General features: G+C 48.4%; 1 protein-coding gene across 17 annotated transcripts in view; it reads left to right on the top strand.

Moving 5' to 3' along the window:
• The window catches only part of KALRN (kalirin RhoGEF kinase), a 637,031-nt gene that overhangs the window by 481,776 nt on the left and 132,287 nt on the right, over positions 1 to 22,968 (top strand). For all 17 annotated transcript variants that reach the window (XM_087861563.1, XM_045812696.2, XM_045812695.2 and 14 more), the window contains exon 34: positions 17,508 to 17,754. In XM_087861563.1, the coding sequence (XP_087717689.1) occupies positions 17,508 to 17,754 (247 nt within the window). The remainder of the gene's footprint in view (positions 1 to 17,507; positions 17,755 to 22,968) is intronic.

Raw genomic sequence — 22,968 nt, 5'->3', positions numbered from 1 at the left:
ACACTGCAGATAGCTCAAGGAGGACTGATGAGGGAGATCTCAGAGCAAGCAAATCTTAGCGGCCACAGTCGATCTGGACCGTGTGGAGCCAGGGCCTATAGGATGGTCCTGGATCCCGACTTGCTTCTGGTTCCAGTTCAAGCCTTTCTCTCCAGGTCCCACACCATGTGTGCCTTTTCTTCGCTGTGTTGCACCACTTGCTCTGAGCTGCGGTTCCCTCATAATCTTGGCTTGCCTGTGGCCCATTAGGGCCCGTCTGATCTTTCTCCGACTTAAAAAGCCTTTACTGCCCTAGGGTAAGTGTACTGTTCTCTTACTACTTCCAAGTAAACGTTCTTGAAAGATGGAATCTAATTGGCCACACTCATCTTTTTGCCCCAGGCCATGTCACTGTGCCACTAGCTGCCTTCAGTGCAGCTTCCCAAAGGCAAACCGCATCTGGTGCTGCCACCTGCAGGCGCGGGGCAGAATGGACTCCTGTGATGGGAAATGTAGCTCTGCCAGCGGGCTTGAGGAGCACAGTTTCTTTCTTTCTTTTTTTTTTTTTTTTAATTTTTTTATTATGTTGTGTTAGCCACCAAACAGTACATCCTTAGCTTTTGATGCAGTGTTCTATGATTCATAGTTTGCATATAACACCCAGTGCTCCATGCAATACGTGCCCTCCTTAATACCCATCACCGGGCTAACTCATCTCCCCACTCCTCTCCCCTCTGAAGCCCTCAGATTGTTTCTGGGAGTCCATAGTCTCTCATGGTTCCTCTCCCCCTCTGATTTCCCCCCCTTCATTTTTCCGTTCTTTCTCTTAATGTCTTCCATGCTATTCCTTATGTTCCATAAACGAGTGAAACCATATGATAATTGTCTTTCTCTGCTTGACTTATTTCACTTAGCATAATCTCCTCCAGGCCCGTCCATGTTGATGCAAATGTTGGGTAATCATCCTTTCTGATGGCTGAGTAATATTCCATTGTATATATGGACCACATCTTAATCCAGTCGTCTGTTGAAGGGCATCTCAGCTCCTTCCACAGTTTGGCTATTGTGGACAATGCTGCTATGAACATTGGGATGCATATGGACCTTCTCTTCACTATGTCTGTATCTTTGGGGTAAATACCCAGTAGTGCAATTGCTGGGTCATAGGGTAGCTCTATTTTTGAGGGACCTCCACCTTGTTTTCCAAAGTGGCTGCACCAATTTGCATTCCCACCAACAGTGTAAGAGGAGCATAGTTTCTTACAGAAGGAGCGGAGGCCGTGCTGGGCTGTGTCCTCAACCCGCCCAGTGTATCACTCAGGCCAGTTGTCAGGGAGGCAGCGGAGAGTAACGGAAGGTAGAACATAGCAACAGAGAGTTCGTGGTTCAGTTCTCAGCTCTGAAACTAAAGAACTGTGTGGCTTTGAGCAAGTTACCAAAACTCTCTGAGCCTCGACCTCCCATCTGTAGGATGGAGACTCGTGAGCTTTTAGTGAAATGCTATTCATGGAAACCCGTTGTGAGCTGTGAAGATCACACCCATGGAAAGTATATTACCCCCTCGAGGCCCCTCCTAAGCACGAAATCTGTGTGCGACTTTCGTGTCTCCCCTTCTAAGCTGAGTATCACCTCCCAGAACCTGGCTTGCATCCGTGGGTTCAGGTAGTGGCCTTGCTATCTGAATCTGCAGAAATGCCCCCAGAGAGATCCAGACTGTTACATTTTACATGCAGCTGACCCAGAGTGGTTTTGTTGGGGAGCACAGGGTGTGAGAGCTGCCTCCGCTTTGAGTCTTTGGACCCAACCCACTATACTAACAGCTGAGAAATTAAGGTTGAGCGAGGCTAACTGACTTCCGGAAGGTCAGTCATAGAAACAGAACAGAACTCACTCAGTTATCTATCGCTGCAGAACAAATTTCCTCAAAGCTTAGCAACTTCACACAGCAAACACTCGTTATCCAGTAGTTTCCGTGGGTCAGGAATCCAAGAGTGGCTTAGCTGGGTGGCTCTGGCTCCCAGTGTCTCAGGAGGTTGCAGTCAGGGTACCACCACCCCTGTAGTCTCTGAAGGTCCGACAGAGGAGCTGGAAGACCTGCCTCCAAGACAGCGCTGTCCCCTGGCTACTGAAGTGTCCTCACGACAGGGCAGCTGGCCTCCCCCACAGCCAGTGACCCCACAGAGAGCGAGGAGGAAGCAGCAATGCTTTTTATATCCAAGCTTCAGAAGGCACACATCATCGTCCCTTCTGGCATATTCCATGCATTAGAAGCAAGCTGCTAAGTCCAGCCCAGGCTCAAGTGGAGGAAACCAAAGAGTAGAGTATCAAAGGATTTGTGGACATATTTTTGAAACCCCACAGAAGGTTCCTTTGAATAAATTATTTTCTCTGCAAATGAGTTGCCATAAGAGATCATGTTTTTCCCCCAGTTATTTGATGAGACGTTGTTCTCATCCAGAAGTCATTAGTGGGAGGGAAATTAGTTTATGAATGTATTTTCTCAGGAGAGTATTAAGAAAACCCCAGATGCAAACAGGAAAGTAAAACGAGGAGCAAAAGCTGTAGGAAAAATAGCACCAAGGGGAAAAAACAGAAGCAGGGCGCATTAGATTCTGACTTCTGCGGACACAGTTCTCTCTCAATTCAGGAAACACCGTGTGAACAGATGCTGAGTAAAGCCTATCTAGGGGCTGGAGTTTGAAGATACAGAGCCTCTAGGGGCTCCAATTCTAGTCGCAGAGCCCCACCCCTATGTATGCATGTAAATACCAAGAAGCTAATGCTGCTACTGTAATAGAGGGCCCTATAATGTACATCGGGAGTGTGTAGGGAAGGAGCTCTTCTGGGGTAACAGGGTTTAGAAATCCCTGCAGAACCACTAGATCCCCTCCACCCCCACCACCACCCACACCCCAGACCCCCTCTACCCTTTCCATGCTCTGTTTTTCTCTTTCACTCTTACCACTATCTTTCCAAGGTTCTGCTTGCTTTGCCTGTTTCTCTTGTTTACCACCTGCCTTCCCTGGAAGAATGCAGGCTCCATGAGGGGTAGAAGTGTTTTTCTGGGCTAGTGCTGAACCCCAGCACCTAAAGGCATACTTGGCACATAGTACCCCACAACTATTTGTTGAATGAATAAATCAGGTAACTAATCAGTACATAAGGAAATTGAGCTGGACCATAAAGGGGCAGGAGATTATGGCAGGCGGGACCTGGAGGGAAGCTGTTCCAGGCAGACGGGACAGCTGACCCAAGGCACGTGGATGTTCAGGGCCGTGTGTGGCCACGACTGTGGGCTGTAGGTTGCTGTGGCAGAAGGAAGAACTGGGAGGCACGTGTGGCAGAGGATGCTTGTAAAAAGGTTAAGATTTTTTTGTGTACAAGAGCGATCCACTTCAGTTTGAAGGCCAGAGGTGATGTCCGTGCTGTTTCCTTGTGGTCCGGCCGTATTTAAAAACACACACTAGGAAAGCCATACAGTTCCATACTGCCTATTGGTTTGTTGCATATTGGCCAAAAATTCTCATTCTTTTACTGTAGCAAACAGCATTTCATTCTTCATTTTCTCCTTCTGGCACAGGAAGGGCAAAACTCCCTAAATGTTGGGGCCTTTTATGTTCTCCCTCCTTCGCCAATGAGGGAGATGGGACCCTGACACCAACCAATTTTGTGATCACATCACTTGCCTTCTCATTTCTAAAACTAGGAGTTTCATCCAGGAAACATTTATTGAGCACTTACCTTGCGCCACGGACTAAGCAATTGTCCGTTTCTTTCCTATGTGGGTGGGCCAGTGGTGTGCCCCATACAGGGTAGGGTCCAGCCTTGGTTCTAGCAACCCAAGTGTGGCCAGTTCCTTCAGTAAATCCTAGCTTTTGCTTCCCTCTAGTGGCCACTTTGCACCACTAAGAACTGTGCTTTGGCCCTTTGGTTCCTAGAGAGCTAATCTGAATGGAAACTTAAGAGGTCTTTAAGACAGAGCTGAGTCATAGACCATGCACACGGTCAAGGGAACAGGTAGTCAGCAGTGTCCAAAGGGCACATTCTGAGAGTTGGTAACCATGCGGGAAGGTGGTGGTAAGAAAGATCCTGTGTCATGAACCGGACATTAGACGAGGTGGCAGTCAGTCCCAGAGAAAACGAGCCAAGGGCAGCAGACAGCAGAAAATCCTGTTAGGACTCACTGAATAAATGGTAAGCCTGGACTAGGAAGAAGTGCGGGTCGCAGTTAAAGGCCCTTCTTCACACTGACGGGGCAAGGATAGGATTGGGGATAAGGGAAAGTCTATAATTCACTGAGGACAAAAGCTTGACAACTTTTAAGGAAGACGCTGTGAAGACTCTGGGAACCCTTTCATTTGCTGGGGCTCCTTTCCTCCTTGCCGGGCACATGTTCTGGATCATTCATCTGGATAGCTGGCATCTCCTCCAGATCCCACTACCAGGGTGGTACCCCACATTTGGGGATGGCCAGGGAGTGCTGAAGCTGAGCAGGCTGGCATAGGACAGGGCAGGCGCTCTGGGCTCTCTCCAGCTGGTGGGTAAGTAGCTCTTATCAACGCTCACAGCCCCAGGCAGGTGACGAAGCTAGCAACGTCAACAGTTCTGGGGAGAGACAGCCATGACAGTATCCAGTGGAGCAGTCCGGTGAGTCAGCAATGGGAAGAGCAGATCACTTTCTGAGGGACCCCCTGCCTCCTCCCCAGGCCAGCACCCCACACTTCCCCTGTTGTCACCCTTGGGGTGTTTGTATGATGTTCCCCAACAGGCAGTAAGCTTGGTGAGGGCGGGGCCATCACGACTGTCCGCCTCAGCCCTCTGTGCCGTGTGCACAGCCCAGGGGTTGGCTGGTGAGTAAGCAAATAAGTATATGGATGACGTAACTGGGTTATTAAGACTTGGGGTCCTGCCTTTGTGATTTGCTGCTGTGTGATCCTGAGTAGGATAGTTCACCTGTCCGAGCCTCGGTTTCCTCGTCTGTAAAATCAGATTACAATGCTAACTTACAGGGTCTGGAGGGTCAGACTGATGTCTCTGAGTTTTGTAAAGGGTCATACAAGTGTGCGTTGTTATCTTATACTGCTTAAAAATGGGAGATTAACTAGACGGCCACTGGCATCTTTTTGGGCCTGGGAGACGGTGACTATGGGTGTTTGCTTTCTGAGTCAAAGTATTTAGAATGGGCTTCTTCTGCGTGTGCATTTGAATTCACCTCCCGGCTGCCAGCAGCTAGCTGGCCCCTTTTCTGAGATAGATTCCCCTCTCAGGCACTCAGCAGCACACCCCTGAACTTCACCTATGCCTTCTTCCCAATTCTGGCAGACTTGCGGCCTGTGCTCAGATGACATAACAACACTCACGCTGACTGGCATTCTCTGGTCAACCAGGGCCTCTTTCCGGGGATTATTTTGCCAATTTTCCATATGCGAGTGGCTATTTCAACCTCTACCCTGTCACCTCAGTGTAGACATGTTATGCACCTGGTGTGGCAAATAGTTCCAAGAAATCCTTCCCGGCCTGATGTGGTCTGTTGTTTCTCTGGGAGCCCTAGTGTGGGAAAGGAGGGACGTTCATATCCATGGCCCTACAAAGGGAAATTGTAGCCTAAATTGTACCCTAAATCTTTTAACCTTGGGCTTGGTCATATATGGTTGCTTTTATGTGTTTTTTTCAGTCTGCCAGTTTCTCAATATGTGTCATTAAAGCTGGTTGAGAAATGGATTTCTGTACCTTCTGTGCCCTAGGCACACAATATTGGTACAGGAAGCACGCCATGGGTACGTGCCAAGTTAGGACGACTGGATAGACAATGGATAACATTTACTGAGCATGTGATGTGTGTCAGGGTTTACCCGTGTGAACTCAGGGAATCCTTGCAATGATTCATGTTTTCTCTATTTTGTAGATAAGGAAGATTAGCCAAAGAGAGGCTAACTCACTTGCTTGAGGTGATACAGACAGTAACAATGGAGACAGATTCAAACCTAGCAGTCTGACTCCAGACCCCATGACCCACAGAATGAAAAATGGTGACCCACATCTGAATACCTGAGGTTGGATGACATTGTACACGTCTTTGAAGTCCTGTCTGGTCTTTGGCCAGATTGGCCCTGGAGCTCAACTTTTCAGTGTTGCCCTACTGCACAGAGAACAATTTGAGAGAATGCCTGAGGGCAGCCCACAATTTCTCAGCTCTCCTGTACCTCCAGAGCAGCTCTTTGTACTCCCAGCTTCTCCCAGCCACCTCTCAGCCCTCTGCGGTGGGTAACCTTGGGTTTTCAGAGCCAGTCCCATGGGCTCTTTCCTTTTTCCCAAGCTCTGGCATGTGTTGCAGGAAAGTGCCCAGTTGCCTACAGTTAGGACGTCAGTAATGGCAGCCTCAGGGAAGCACAAAGGACCTGGGAGACCCCCCCCCCCCCACCCCGTCAGGACCCTTCTCTCCAACAAAGGGTCAAAGTTGCAGAGGCCTCCATTCATTGGCAGGCTGTGTGTCCTCCAGCCGTGTCTGCTGATGGCTTGTGACCAGCCTTGATGGTCTCTGAAGCCTGGACAGGGAGTACAAAGATAAGGAGCAGACGGAATTCGCTATCAGTTTGCATTTCCTCCCTCCCTCCCTGGAGAGCTCTAACCCTCCAACTAGCATTCAATAAATTCTTATTGGATGAACAAATGAATAAACATTAAGTTAAGCCAAATCGGAGACCCTGTAACGTCCACCTGGTGTTAATTATGCCCTGAGCAAACGCAGTTCCTTCTCTGGGCGGATGGTGCCAGTCTGCTCGGAGCCTAGGTGAGCTGTGTCCTTGTTCCTACCTAACACTCCGTGTTTGTCTCTCACTTGCTCACATTGTATGCTCACATTCAAGCATAAATTTCAGGTTTGCAGATGCCACAAACCTGGAAGGAATCACTAACCTGATAGATGAGAGAGTCAAGAACACTACGCTTTAACTAGAAATTTGAAGTTAACAAAGATAAATAGAAAATTCTCTGAGTTAAAGCCTCAAGTAGAGAAAAGGAAGAAGCTCACTCGAGGAGACGCCGTGAGTCAGATCAGGGTCTCTAGGAGGCTACATGTTCAATAGAAGCCGGCCGACAAGAGACTCTCAGACCATTGATAGACGTACAGGTCTGGGCCGGGAAGTGAGTGCTTGGCATAGCCCGTGCTGGGCACACTAGGTCTAAAGGATTGGGTTCAGTTCTAGGTGTCCCTATCAAGAGGGACAGTGACATCAAGAGGGACAGAAGTTCATCCAGAAGAATATGATGAAAGTAGTGGAAACTATGCATTTGAGAGCCATTTGAAGGAATGTGTGGAAAAGAGAAGTCTTAAGGAATTATCCATCTAGTCTTCACATATGTAGAGCTCCGTGCAAGAAAGGAAAATTTCTTCTGTATTACCCTAGAGGGCAGCTAAGAACCGTGGATGGAAATTACAAAAACAAACAAAATGTTCTGAATACCGCAGCTCTCCACCAGGAGGGAAGTGTCATAACACGGAGAGCTAGATGTCGTGAAAGGGGTCCTGCCTTGAGCGGGAGATTAGAGTAGAACCTCACAAAGGTCCTGGTGTCTGTGATCTGTAATGTAATCTTAGCTGCCTCTACCGGCTTCGTGTCCTCTGCAGCTTTGTCAAGATTTGGATTTGAAAATTCTCTTCCCACACTGACACCAATCCATATATCAATACGTTAGGTGCAAGTGTAGACCTAGAGCCTTATACATTAAGTGTGACAGCGATGATTAATTTAGCAAAGTCTAGCAAGAAGTGTTCTGAGCCCAAAATTTGAAAACCCAGGTCTGATCTTGGATCTCTTGGGGTCCTCAGTTTTTCTACTTATGAGTTAAGAGCAATGGATGATCTCTGGCTTAACTCATTTACTTACCCACTAACACATTCATTCATTCAACAAATGTTTGTTAATTATCTACCATCTTTCAGACACTGTCTTCCTGAGGTAAGTCCTTCCTTTTGGGGTGATTAATTTCCTCTTCTGTCAAATAAGGGGATTGGATTAGATGAACCCCAGAGTCCCTTGCACCTCAGCGAGGCCATGACTCCACCACCACCACCATCATCTCACCGCACATTTCATAGCTTTGACTAGAACATTTTCACATAAGGCCTGGACGAATGCTTTGCTAAATAGAAAACCATTTTGTGGTTCGGGCACTGCTCAAATCTGTCTATGTATTAACTCATTTTTATAAAAGGGAATGAAGGGATTAATTTTAATTTGTATCTACCAAAGGCATATCACATTAAGAGAAACAAAAAAACAAAGAAAGAATAAAAGAGAAAAATCGAGAGGTCAACATGCTAATCCGAATGGTGGCCCCTGGATGAATGCTTACTGAGACAAATTTCTGAGACTTTGAAAGTCTGAAAAACGTCTTTCGTGTACTCTCTTCTTGACTGACACTTTGTTTGGACACAGCATTCTAGGTTGGTAATAATTCCCACTCAGAATTTTGAAGGCATTGCTCCATTTTCTTTAACGTTCTAAGGCTGTTGTTGAAAACTGCTGTCATCATGATTCTTGATTTGTTGGATTTTACCTCACTTTTTTTCCTCCTCTCTCTCTCTCTCAAAGCTTTTGGAATGCCCTCTTCACTGGCAGTATGTCCTGACACCGTGCTTTAGAGTGGGTCTTTTTAAAATTCATCACAGCAGGCACTTGAAACATTGTATCAACTTGGCGGTTTGTGCTCTTCAGTCCTGGGAATTTTTCTTGATGATTTATTCCTTTTCATTCTGTCTATCTCATACCTGTTGGATCGATCCTTTAATTTTCTTACATTTTCGCTCCTATTTTCCTCTCTCACTGTTCTTGTCCTACTCTCTGGAAAATTTCTTTGACTCTGTCTTCCGACCCACGTATGCGATGTTTCATTTCCACCCTAGTTGTAATTTCTGAGAGCTCTTTCTCCTTCTGAAATGTCGCCCCTGTGCAGAGCAGCTTGTGGTTTTCATGGATGTACTACCTTTCTTACGTCTCTGAGGATATTATAGTCTTGCTGAAGTGTTGTTGTTCTGCCTGCATGTTATTTCCTCGGAGTGCCTGATCCTTCCTGTGTGTTTAGTTTGGTCTCTGTCAGAGGAGCTTTTCTGCAAAGTCTGGGGATCTTTGGCCAGATCAGATTCATATTTATGAATGAGGCATCAAAAAAGCCGAGCGCATACTCTGTGTAATGGAAGGAGTGTACTTATGGAAGGTTTCACTCTGCAGTGAAGGGAGGATCTCCAAATGTCAGAATTTGAGTGTCTGTATATCTTTTTGGTTTCTCCAAAGAAAGATTCTCAAGTCTGCATAAAACGTATATATTTGGCCTCCAGTATCTTGGGAAACAGCAAGATCAAGGATGGTGGCCATCTCCCTATTCTGTACGTGGACCCTCAGGGAATTTCAGTGTTTCGGGAAAAGGTACATTGCCTAGAAGAGGGACCAAAGGGTCTACTCCCTTTACAACCCCTCTTCCCTTGTTAGCCCCACCTGTACTCCAGCCCTCAGTGCAGCCTGGTGCTTCCACTTCCTTAGCCTTTCCAGGGGGGTGCAGGGCTAATGGCAGGAGTTTGCATCTCATCCGCATTCTACTGGGTCAGAACCCACTTGTGCCGGAATTTTCTGTTATTCAAAAAAAAAATATTGACTTCTCTTGTCTACTGTTACCTCTCATTCTCTTTATTCTTGATGGTTTATATCTCCCCCCTTGTGTCATTTTTATCACACTTAGGAATTAATGAAGATATAGCCAAACGATCAAAGGGTGAGATAATTTCTCAAAAAGGGCTTCCGAACAAATAAACTGTGGGGTCGAGAAGACACTGATAAGAAGAGGTGGACAGCCAGTGCAAGACCTCAGCCCTTGCAGCTACACTTCACAGCTTTGTACCAGGCAATAGCTTGAGGGCTTCATTCACTCAGGCACTCAATGAGTATTTGTGGATCACCTGCCAACGCCAGGTGTCACTCTAGACTCGGGAGATGTGACTATGAGCAAGGCTTCTGCTCTCCTGGACCTTACATTTTGATATGTAATATGGCAACAAATAAATAACCTGTTAATGATAAGTTAATGATAAATGCTCAAAAAAATTGAACAGAGTTGTGTGTGAATGAGTGAATATAGGAACTACTTCACCCATAGATTATTAACACTGGAGGGACCCCTGAAATGCAATTTCCTCATCTTAAGAATGAGGAAGTTCAGGTACAGAGAGGGGAAGGGATTTTCCCAGCGCCACACACAGGTAAAACCTGCGCCAGCACGAGGGCCTCCTGATTGCTACCCCTGCATCCTTCCCACTCTTAATTTCTACACATTCTTGAGACCTCTACTGACCGCAGACCACACTCTGTGCCTCTCTGGGGCTCTGCCTTCCATCTCAGTCCCACGGGAACCCCCTAAACCAAAACGCTCCATCAGTTGCAGTCAGAGCAGCCTCAGCTCCAGCAAACAAAAATGAAGCCAGTCATCAGCTGTCGACTCTTAATTGGACTCGGCAGCAACACAGGCTACCTACCAGCCGACTGAAGGCATCCCAGAGCTCCACAACAGTGTCCCTCACTGCCCAGCTATTGCTTTACACCTGTTTCAGATCTCAGTCAGGGTAGAAACAGAACACTAACCTCATATAAAGAGACCTCCTTCCTGAAGAACTCATCTGGATTTCACAGGAGTGTGGGGACAGAGGTTTCTAGAGATGGAATTTAAAGCCACTACAAAGAGGCATCATCAGCAACTCGGGTCTTTCCTGAGGCTCACACCGTGGTCCTGGGGCAGAGCTAGGAACTATCCCTCTGTCCACTGCCCCTTTCCCCCTCAAAGTTTTATGCCTCCTTGGAATATTGCATTTTCCCCCATTCCATTGTTGACTTGTCATACAAGTTGTTATTGTTACTTTACTTATAAAATAATGTTTAGGTCAGAAATATCGGGCAATACTGGAAATTAGAAAGGAAGGGTGAAATCACCCAGTTTTCCACCCACCAGTAAAGCCAGTCTTCACATTTTGATGAATTTCCTTTCTGTTAATTTCAGATGGCTAGGGTGGTTGTTAGTGATGTTCTTCTCCTAGTTATATTTGCAACTTTATATCTGGTCCTTTTTATTTTTTACTTTATATGAGGTAAGCAATTTGTAACGGTTTTAAAGCTTTACGAATACCTGATGACTGCATAATTAAACACTTAGTGTATATATCATAATTGCTTAATGATTCCCTTCCTGTTCAAGTTTTGTATTTTAGTTTTAGGGGGTGTTTGATGTTATAGCTGTTTTCTTGTTTAAAAGACTGCTGCTACGAACGTATTCATGCTGAAAGCTGTATGAGTACAGCTGCATGTCACCTACATGCTGCTTCTCATCTTTTTGCAGTTGGAAGGGAATCGTACACATACTCTGCTCTGAGACATTGTATGGCGAGAACATTATCTAATGAAATGAAATGCATCTCCGACTGTGGAATTGGAGGCATTGGAGCAGGTGCCGGGGTCATTGGGGGAGAGAAGGATTGTTTTGAACAGGAGTTGGCAGGTCCTCTCAGTGCCCTAAAACCACACCAAATAGATACCCTCCAACTTCACATTTTTCTAAGACCAGCTGTGGCCTCCCACATTGCCATTCACAGGCAGAGGCTAATGCAGAGAACTCTGTGCCTCGCCCTGGCTGAGCACCACGGAGGAATGAGCCAGAGTGAATCGGAGGGCAGGCAGCCAGGGAAGGGGGAGGAAATCTGACTTTATCTGATGGGCGAAGCAGTGTCAGGAGCTGATGTTCCCAGTATCAGCAGGCTCAGGCACCAGGTACAGTGGGCAGTTGTCAGTCTCTTGGGCGGGGGGTGTTCTTCAGATGGATGGTGCATGGAAAGCAATGCAGAATGAATCTTCGTTTTCCGTAAAGGGATCCGGGATCCCACCATCCCCTTGTCTTTTCGCAGAAAAAGCTTGTGCTGAGTTGGGGGACCCTTAAAGGCATCGAAGTCACCTTCCCTAGAAGCCTTCAGGCCACTTTTTCTAATTGGCCTGGGTTAGGGCAAGACTCCATTAAGATTATAAAAAGGGAAAAAGATTTTATTTACTTTCATAATAACTTCCCTGCCTATTTATATCTGGTACAGTCTGTTTCCAGACAATTGATCCCTTTTCACGATTTCTTCTCTACTCCTAACCTTCCCCTTAAATTTAAATAATAATGATAATTAATTAATACCTCTAGAATTCATTTATAAACAAGCATTTAGAGAGCTCAGTCTGTTGATGGCACTGCCCTAACTGCTTTAAAAATACTATCTCAGGGCGCCTAGGTGGCTCAGTGGGTTGAGTGTCCAACTCTTGATTTCAGCTCAGGTCATGATTTTAGGGTCCTGAAATGGAGCCCCTGAGTGGGCTCCTCGCCCAGCGTGGAGTCTGCTTGAGATTCTCTCCCTGTCCTCCTCCCTCTGCCCCTCTCCCCACTCACACTTGCTTTCTATCTCTAAATAAGTAAAATCTTTTAAAAAAAATTATCTCATTGGAGTGCCTGGCTGGCTCAATCAGTAGCATGTGACTCTCAGTCTCAGGGTTGTGGGTTCAAGCCCTGCGTTGGGTGTAGAACCAACTTAAAAAAAATAATATCCCATTTAATGTTCCTAGCAACCTATGAAGCAGATACTGTTATACCCCCATTCCACAGATGAGGAAACTGAGACCAAGAGGCTAAGTGACTTGTTCCTGGTCACATAGCCAGTGAGGGGCTTCAGAGTCCATAGCCCTCAGGAGAATCTGGTGGAGACAAAGAGGCAGGCAGAAGCTAGGGGGCCTGAAATGACAACAGTAGAATGCTGGGTGGGTCGTGGTCTCCCTCTCCGAATATCACTGGAAATCCCACAGGGAATAATCAGATCTTTTCCCATAACATAAGGAAGTTCTTAGGGGTAATCTAGCTCATGCTGTTTATACACGCAGGAGGTTCCGATAGTAACCAAGCAAAAATGGGCTTAAATGAAAGCAATCATTTCTGGTGAATTATGAGTAAGAACGTGGGCAGTTATGAAGTCTCCTCTGTGTGTGTAGTGGTACCTGCTGGAGAGAGGGCCACCTGGGAGCACCTTGGAGCGAGGAGGGCAAAGTCCACCCAGGGACTGGGCATCACGGGAACAGGCTCCACAGGAAATGGTCAGGACGCAGGAAGGAGAGAGGCTGGGAAAGTCCGGCGGGGGAGGGGGGGTTGGGATCAGATGGTGACTCAGCAACAGGAGGGTGGGGTGGGTTGTGCAGAAATCTAAGTAGTGATTAGCATCAGAAAGGTTTAGCAGGCCCTGGGCAGTGTCCTAGGGAGCTAGGCAAGGAAAATGCCTGAGAAGCTCCCAGGAAGGGGCCAAGTTGAAGACTTCTGGGGGAGGTGGTACGCAGTGAAGGGAATAAGAGGAGAGAAGATTATAGAAACTGGGGTGCACGGTCAGAGAAGACTCAGGAACACCTGAATTCACGCTGAGAGTCTGTGCTACCAACTCAAGGCTCCCAGCATTTCCCTCCTGGGAATGAGTTTGGTCTTCGAATCTAGAGTGGGATCGAATGGGTAGTTTGGAAGTTAAGCATCCATAGCAAATAGTTTGAAAATAACCAGTACAAATATGATGCAGCTTCAAGTTTGGAGCAGGGTGTGATAGCCCTTTCTGACACCTCTCGAATCATCTGGGACCTCTGTGGTGGGGAGAGTTTGGGCACCCTCCCTCCACACCCCCTGGTCTCACTGTCAGATAGGAACTTGGTTCACTGAGACAACATTCTAAAGATTTGCAGGGGACATTGAAACAGTTCTTAAAGGCTATGGGCAAGAGAAGAATGAGGTGAAAACAAAGATGTTGTTTGCAACATTCTCTGAAGACCTTTTTAATTTTCTGAGGCAGAGATTTAGCTCAGGGAGAGAAAGGGGGACTTTCTGAATGTGCTGCTGTAACGGAGTGCAGCACTGCAAAGGGGAAGGGACAGGGAGAGTGGGGGGGACACAGTCACTGGTCCTTTCCAGATGGTAAGAGGCAGAAGAGAAAATAATTACCACGGGGCTCTTCCAGACAGACCTGCTGACGCGCCTCTGAACCGGGCAGAGAGAAAAATGCACAAATACTTTGCTAAGAAACTAATCATTCCGTATTTGTGAGGAATTTGGTTTTTATTGGTTAACGAGGGGCACACTCTGTAATTAATGCTCAGTAGGGGGCATGACTCATCATGGTCTGGGAGGAGGCTTAAATCGTGAGGCATGAATGAATGATTTTGAGGATTTCAAGTACAGATGTTTTAAGTGTACCAAGATTCCTCCAAGGTCTTTTGGCCCCTCTGCCCTTGCCCCCCCCCCCCAGCTTTCCAGGACTGATTCCAGTCCTGGGTTCTCTGAAGCAGAGTTTCTCAGGTGTGAACCCGGAGTCCCCTGGGCAGCCTGAAGCTTCCCTGCTGCTCTGGGGAGAGGGTGAGGAGGGACTGCTTCAGAGGTGGGTCTGCCTGACCCTCACTCATCCACTTCCCCAAGCCCCTCGCTGCCGCTGTTTGGAGCTCCCTTATTGCCGTGGAGTGGGGACGAGTGTGGTAAATCTCTTTGACCACCCCACTGAGGCGAGGCAAACCAGGACATTCATCCTACATTTGAGCCGTAATGTTTTTGGCTGGGTCTGTGAGCACCAGAGAAATTGCCAGTTGATCGTCTTTCTTCCACTTTCTCCTCTGTCTGGCCCGCGCAGCCCACAGGAAGCAAAAACCACCACCTGCTGGTGTTTTCCAGGTTTCTCTTGATCTTTGAATTATAGAGGCACACAGCCAGGCTCTTTATCCTCTACCCCCCACCCACCACAGCACCCACCTGCCTGTGGGTGGGTCTGGCTGTAACTTGTCCAAGGGGGCAGTGGGTCTTGTGTCTGGTGACATGCTGGGCTATTGGTAACCAGAGCCTCAGGCTCCTGCTTTGCTGCAACAGCCTGCAAAAGGGCCATTCCCATCATCCCTGAAAGGGCTGCGAGTTGCATCTCAGGCTATGTGCATGCTTGACCTTGGGGAGGAATCCGGAGGTTGACACAGAGGAGTGACTCCCCTGAAGCATAGAAGCTCAGTGATAGAAATTCTCTGAGTTAGCAGGCAATTTTGTGGTCATCTAGTCTAACGTGCTACAAATGGAATTTACAAATTCTACAAATTTCCATTAGTGGAAAGTGGAATCAACTTAGTGGGACGCCACCAGCAACTGAGAAAAAAAAAACTGAAATAGAATATCAGCGAAATTAACTCAGTGACACTTGTGTTTCTGTGATGTAGCTGTTCCTATGTAGTGTAGACTGGTCAAGATTGAAACTGCAGTCCAAAAAGTGTAAGCAACCTGATGCAGGCCAAGCCAACCCTGAGAAGACCAGGAGCCCAGGCCAGTGATGCCTTCTCCCACCTGCCTCCCGCCCCTTTCAACCACAAGCATCCCTAAAACTTGTACATAATTTGCTCTGGTATGTGGTATAAAGAACATGGGATCTGTGGTCAAGGGCCAGGTTCAAGTCCAGCTGGGTGACCATGGGAAAACTATCTAGCCAGTGTTTCTCAGGCAGTATCTCAGGGACCCCCTTTTCAGAATCATGAGTTGGGGGAGTCTTGTTAAAAATAGGCATTCCTAGGTTTCCTGAATCATAACCTGTGATTGGGGGTTAGGGCAAGCGAGGGACCAGCAAAGCTATCTGCAGTTTTAATAAACTTCTTATGCAGTTTTTATGCACACTCGTTGTGCCAGCCAATGCTCTTGGCATTCTGAGCTCAAAGTTCTTGGTGGATGAGATAGAGATGATAACAGCACCTGGTCGTTGTGAGGACCAAGTAGAGAGTTAATGTGAAGGTCCTCTGCACAGTGTGAAAGCACTCTGCAGACTTGAGGTATCGCCATCCCACAACATCCTTCTCAAAATGATGCTTTAGGGAAAAGAACACCAGAAGGGGCCGGGGGTAGAGTCTGTGCATTTAATGGGACTAAGAAAGTTAAATGGAAAAATGAGGCAACAAGTGTGTTTTCTTCTTCTTCTGTCTCTTTCCCTCTTCCAGCTTCTGTCCTACAAATTTCTCTTCCTGATCCCTTCTCAGCGGCAGTACCATGCTCATTCGCGGACATGTGTTTCGAGCGGGCTCCCTGCTCGGTGGTTGGTGGTGACGCGCATGGCAGCTGTCAGTCTGAAGCATCATGTAGCCTTCTCAAGCCTGCTGTGACATTCAAGTCCCTTTCCTGGGAAATTCTCACAGTCCTGAATGCTGAGCTCTGGGGCCTGTGGGACTGTTGATTCTCTACTTACTGGGATGCTTGCTGTGTCTACCATTCAGCAGAAGCCTCCCAGGACGTAGGAGAAATAGCTACACCGCGTATTTGGACTCGTGCATTAGTAGGGCTGCTGGTGCAGACAACGCAGGTCCTGGAGGCTTCCGTTAGAGATGCACAGACTGAGGCTAAGTTCCCTGGAGGTAGTAGGGGACTTACCTGCTGAGCCGCTGTTTGGGGCTGAACCCTGGGGACAACAAGCTGCCCAGCTGGACCTTTGGGTCTCCCATTTCTTCCCTTCTCTTCCCCTCATTCTTCCCCTAAGTGCCGCTGCTATTTCAAGAGAGAGGCTTTGTGCTTAGCTCTGTGAGACAAGCTAATAACTAGTGGTTCCTCATGGTGAGAAGTGAAGGTCTCAGCGTTCGGCTAGAAGAGGTGATTCTTACCCTGGGGTCTCTCTTCCCAGTTTTGTTGGTTCTGCCCCAGAACCAGTGCAGTGGGGAAGTGCCAGGTGCAGGGGGAGGGCATGATGGGGCACTGAGGACAGTTCCTAAGTACGATGTGACCCCTCTTCTTCCCTTCCCCTTCCCTGCCCTGGTCCCCAGTGGCTGGGCTAAGGTAAGCTGATTCTATTCCCCTTCTGTTCTGCTTTTTCCTTTGACTGGATGCCTCCTTCTTTTTTGTGTCACTGGCAGCCTCTGTTTTCAGCTGATGGGTCCAACTAGGGATGTGGAGGGGGAAGGTTGCAAAGGTTAGGAGGAAGGAGGTTATCTCTTCCATTATTCCCAAACTTCAGCTAGAAGCACGTAAGAGTGAGTGAGTTAGAAATGGTGCCCGTGAGAGTCAGAGGGTGGTCACGGGCAGGGATGGGGCAAAGGTAGCGCCCAGGGAAGAAGTAAAGAGACATACTGGGGCAGGGGGTAGAGGGCACAGCTGGCTGGAAGCTTGGGAAAGGAAAATGAGAATAACTCCAGGCAAACAAGAAGGAATTAGAATCAAGCTCGGTCCTGGGCAGGCTCCAGACCGTGGCCCGAGCTCGAGCGACGGAATGATTGAATGGCATTGTGTCAATTACTTTATTTTCTTGTTTTCTTTCCTGTTCCCAACTCCCTTTTCCATCTTCTGCCTTCATTCCACTCCGGATCCCATCTTTCCCCTTTGTCTTCCTCTCCTCCTCTTCTCCTCTGCATGCATCCTTTCTCCCTTCCCCTCTGGCCCACCATCTCCTCCTTCCACCTCTCACATTTCACTCCATGCCCTACCCCAAGCTCTCTGGCGGATGTGAGTTGACCGTGGTCCTCCAGGACTTCAGTGCGGGCCACAGCAGCGAGCTGACCATCCAGGTGGGCCAGACGGTGGAGCTGCTGGAGCGGCCCAGCGAGCGGCCGGGCTGGTGTCTGGTCCGCACTACGGAACGGAGCCCCCCCCAGGAGGGCCTGGTTCCCAGCAGCGCCCTGTGCATCTCCCATTCCCGAAGCAGCGTGGAGATGGACTGCTTCTTCCCCTTGGTGAAAGGTAGGGGGAACCAAGGGGGTGGGCATGTGCAAAGGGCCGCTGGGGCGCTGGCCCACCCTAACCCCAGAACATCATGGAACTAACCTGTCTTGTGAACCTGTCAGACCTTGTGGGATTCCTCTGGGACCTGCTTGTGAAGGGAGCGGGTTGGGAACTTGAAGAGAAAGAGCTACCGAGTGGCCGTGTGACTTTGGAAAAGTCATATAACCTTTGTGAGACCATTTCATCTTAAAATGAAAGCTGAATTAGATGGCCTCTAAGACCTCTTCCAGCTCTCCCACGGCATTTGGAAGTCTTCTACCTATGGCCAGCACCTAGCATTCTCCCTTCTGCGCTGACCCATGCTCCCGCTCCAGAGCTACGCCGGGCTCCCTGACAGTTTGAGCCTCTCCTCAGCCCTGCACGGTGCAAGACACTTATTTATGGGGCTCTGATGGATACGTTATTTGAGCCCTGGCTTCTGTTCCATATAAGCTCTGTGGTATTTATTCTATATAAATTCTCTGCTTGTTTATTCACTTTTTCTCTTGCACCGAGGAGGCTGAGCTACTTAGAACAGCGGTTCTCCAAGGTGAGGGTGTCTCTGGATTGGCAGCGTCAGCATCCCTCGGACTTGTAGAAATGCAAATTCTCAGACTCCGCTCTAGACCTACTGGGTCAGAACACCTGGAGCAGGGCCAAAGTCTGTTTTATCAAGCTCTCCGGGGAACTCTGATGCTCACTCTGGTATGAAAACCACTAACTTCAAAAGACAAAGCTGGCAGGGGCTTTAAGTCTTTCACTGAGTCATTACATTGAGTAAACTGAGGCCCAGAAGGTGACACCAAGCTCTCCTGCTTCTGAGCTTATTTTCTTAACTGGTCAGGTGATCTACATTGGGCGGGGGGGCCTTCTGTGCAGACCCTGCTGGGTATTTATGAAATGGGAAGAGGGTAGGGACCTGTTGGGAGGCAGGGACATCAGGGTCACCACGGAGACCCGCTACAGACTTCCTGGTAGGTACTGAGGGCTAATTAATTTGCTGAAATATTCCCGATTCAAATTCCATCCGTCCACTTTCACAGCCAGACTTCCTCCTTTTGTCCACTAGATGGCGGTAGCAGGTTGCATTATTCGTGCTGCCCAACTCCTCCAAGGGTGTCCCTGTGGTTTTTTCCACCAGGAGAAAACTGGAAACTAAAACCTTATTCACGTCTCTACACACACACACACACACACACACACACACACACACACGCATCTCTGTGTCCCTTTCCCCTAGTTCAGCCATCACCTGCTTCTCCCCCTTTTTCTGTGAAGACTGAAGAGGGCCGGTGTCAGGAAATTGTGTGGAGTTTGAATTGCGGATATAGCTCCTCTGTCCTTTAAAGTAGCCACTGGAGAAACTCAGGAATGTGGCTATTTGAAGTCTGACTGAGGGGGGACTGGGGCACAACGGGGCCAGAAATGTGAGGGTGGACGATGTGAAATACACACAGCACTTAGAACACGCCCGGCACGCACACAATACGTAGTATAGCTATTATGTCACTTGTCATCAGTTAGTCAGCAAAGTAGCTACAAACTCCCACACACCCCCTCTACAGACCCCCATCTTTGAAGAAAAAAACAAAGACAGCATGTCCTGTGCCAGGGAAGGTCTGCAGGTGTGGGCGGTTCCATCAGGAAGGACTCTACTTCCAGAGAAGAGCTGAGACTTCCAGACATAGGCCTGTGGCTGGGTGGACCCTGCATCTGCCCCTTGCCCCCCGACCCTGGGCCCCTACTGCTTGTGGGGCATGGTAGGAGTAAACCCACCACACAGAGGCAGAGAGCCAGCAGAGGGTATCTGTGGTCCAGAGGCATTCGGGGTGAGAACTCTAGAGGGAGAGGGGTTGATGGAGAGTTAAGGGACAAGGGACACTAAGGAGGAGGGATGGAAACGAGAGGGCAAGAGAGAAAGTAGGGAAGGAGGCAGACATGGAACTTTCTGGCTCTCTCCACCAGCCAGCATGGCTTCTTAAAGGCAGTCCCCAGCCAGTGCCTACCACCCATTTCTTTGGCTCTGTTTGTTTGCAGGCTGGTTCCTCTCTCTCCAAGCATAGGCCAATGAGCAGGCCCTTCAGAGGGCAGCCTGTGAACTCGCACCGCCCTCTTCCCCGTGTGGGCTCAGTACACGTAGGTGTCCAATTCCTGGCAGGCGGAGCTCCATGAAGTAGCCCGTATGGCCCTAGCGGCCTTATCTGAAGTATTGTGCACTCGTGCACACGCCCCAGTTTGGAAAGCCTCCTCGCTCTCCAGGGCCTGCTGGGAGTATTGGTCTCTTAGCAGTAACTCAGTAAACTCTTCCTTCTCCCATTCTGACTGGCTGCCTGCTGGCCACCTGGCCTTTTCTCCTCCCAGCTGACCTGCCTCCAGCAGGCACTCCGCCTCACAGTTACGCACAGCTGGTCTGAGACTAAAACATTCTCCTGGGGGATGCGGCCTCATCCCATGTCACTAGAGGTCAGAATCTGTTTCTTTTTCAGTTCTTAGAAGGGAACTGGTCCTCTTAACCTTTGCAGAGAGCATCAGGTCGGTGCTCCTGCGGGCTGTGAGAAGCAGGGCAGTATCGGTAGGACGCGCAAAGTGCCACAGGAGTGCTCAGGCCATGACTGTCGCCCCCAGAAATGGAGGCAGAACCTCAGAGTGTTAACACTGAGAGGGTACTTGGGAGAACCGCTAGACCGCGGCTCTCAAACCTGGCTGCATAGAATTACCTGGAAGCTTTACTAAATGACAACGCCCAGTCCCTGCCTAAAACAACGGGATTCAGAATTTCTGGAGTGGGACCTCAGGGTCAGTGTTTTTTAAATGCTCCTTGGGTGAACCCAAGGTACAGTCAGGGTTGAGAAGCAGTGCACTACCCAGTTTCCTTTCTTCTAGGGGCACTCTTGGGCACAGGAAAGCAAGGTAAGCTCAGAAGCCACAGGGAAAGTTTATGGCAAAGCTGAGTAGAACCAAGACTCCCACCTTGCCGCCCAGAGCTCTTCACCACACACTCTGCCCATCGGGCTTCCGGGCAGCTCGAGGGCTTCTCTCTTGTCTTTCATTCCCATGCCTTCTCAGGAGACAGTGGTTGGTTGTTTCCTCCCGATATATCTGCGGCAGGACTGATGATAGGGCTGTGTGATGAAGTGGGGGGCCTGCCTTTCCTGTGACTTTGCTGCCATGCCGCCACACTGCCACCCTCACTGCACTTGGGCGCTGTGGGACCTCATCATCCCTCTTTTGAATCTATCCCCTCTCGCTTTCTCAGCAGTGAGTGGGCAAGGGCAGCACCTCCCATGGGGAAGACAATTTGTAGCAGTGGTTTCAACTCTGGATACATCTGAGAACCACTCGGAGGAGACTTTTTAAAAATCTTCTGATGCCTCACACCCCCACCCCAGACCAGTTAATTCAGAACCACCAAGGTCCTGGGCATCAGTATTTCTTTGGTTCCTTGGTAATTCTGATGTTCCACGAGTGTTGAGAGTCTCTGCTTTAGGGGGTTGGCCCCTTTACTAGGAGATGGTAAAATGAGTTGAAAGGGATTAATATGCAACACAACAAAAAAACTATTTAATGTAAAAATGGGCAAAAGACTCAATACACGTTTCTCCAGAGAAGATATACAAATGGCCAATAAGCACATGAAAATATGGGCAGCAACACTAACAATTGGGAAACTGCAAATCAATACTACAATGAGATACCATTTTATATCCATTACGACGGCTATTATTTTTTTAAAAAAACACAGAAAATTGGGGCACCTGGGTGGCATAGTCAGTTGAGCCGCCCACTCTTGGTTTTGGTTCAGGTCATGATCTCGCAGTCCTGGGATCAAGCCCCACGTCAGGCTCAGCCTTCAGCTCAGAGTCTGCTTCAGGTTCTCGCTCCCTCTATCTGCCCCTCCCCCGCTCGCTCTCTCTCTCTCTTTCTCAAATAAATAAGTAAATAAATCTTTAAAAATTTTTTAAAAATTAAAGACCACAGAAAAATAACAGGCACCGGTAAGGACGCAGAGAAATTGGAACCCCTGTGCCCTGCTTGTGGGAAAGTAAAATGGGGCCACTGCTGTGGAAAGCAGTACGGGGTTCCTCAAAAACTGAATATAGAATTACCATGTGATCCAGAATTCCACTTCCGACTGTACACCCAAAAGAACTGAAAGCAGGGCCTCAAAGACATAGTTGCACACCGTGTTCGCAGCAGCACTATTCACAACAGTGAAAAGCTGGGAGCAGCCCTAGTGTCCATCAGCGGCTGCGTGGGTAAATACAGTGTGCTATATGCATAACCACGGAATGTCATCCAGCCTTAAAAAGGAAGGAAAATCTGACACCTGCCACAACATGGATAAGCTTTGGAGACATTATATTAAGTGAAATAAACCAGTCACCAAAGAACAAATACTGTACGGTTCCACGTACATGAGGCACCTAGAGTCGTCAGAGTCATAGAAACAAAGTGGAATGATGGTTATGAGCAGCTGGAAGGAGAGGAGGAACGAGGAATTAGGGTTCAATGGCTACAGTTGCAGTTTTGCAGGATGAAAAAAGTTCTGGAGTTGGATGGTGATGGTGATGGTGGTCGCACAGCAATGGGCAGATTGTGACTTAATGCCACTGAACTGTATACTTAAAAATGGTTTAAATGGGGGGGGAGCATTGGTCCTGGGTGCCTCTGCCCCACGCTCCAAAAACTAGTCTGCTTTTTTCTCTACGCAGCTATAGAGATATCTGTGTTCCTTTTCCTTTCCTGCAGTTTCTTCCCTAGCTCCAGCCTCGTGCCTGGAGAAGCTATAGGGGAACACCCCTTTGCTTAACAAAACCTAGTCCAGGGAGGTGAGCCCTACGAGCCGATGTCCTAGAGGAAAGGGGCAGCGGCCCAGGTGGCGCTGGCTTGTTCACAGGGAGTGCTCTCCTGTGGGGTCTCCTGATGATTTCTCTGTCATCACCCAGCGGCCTCAGGAGCAGCTTGTCCAGGCTGTGGAGCGTGTGAAGGTATAGAACAGTAGCGAGCGTGGGCTCTGGAGGCCATAGCACCAACAGGCTAAAGGTGCTGAGGGAGGGAGTCTGTGATACTGTTGACTGACATTAAGTCTGTAGCCAACTCATAAAAATGCCTGACGTTTACTGAGTCTTCCTGTGGGCCAGGTTTCTGGGTTAGTGCCTTAATACAAGAAACAACACTATTTTCTCATTTTAT

The sequence above is a fragment of the Ursus americanus genome, chromosome 4 (assembly GCF_024610735.1).
Source record: "Ursus americanus isolate L20-20 chromosome 4, mUrsAme1.1.p, whole genome shotgun sequence".
In the NCBI taxonomy this organism is placed as follows: Eukaryota; Metazoa; Chordata; class Mammalia; order Carnivora; family Ursidae; genus Ursus; species Ursus americanus.
The sequence above is the reverse complement of the archived record's forward strand: the minus strand, read 5'-3'. Positions and strand labels throughout refer to the sequence as shown.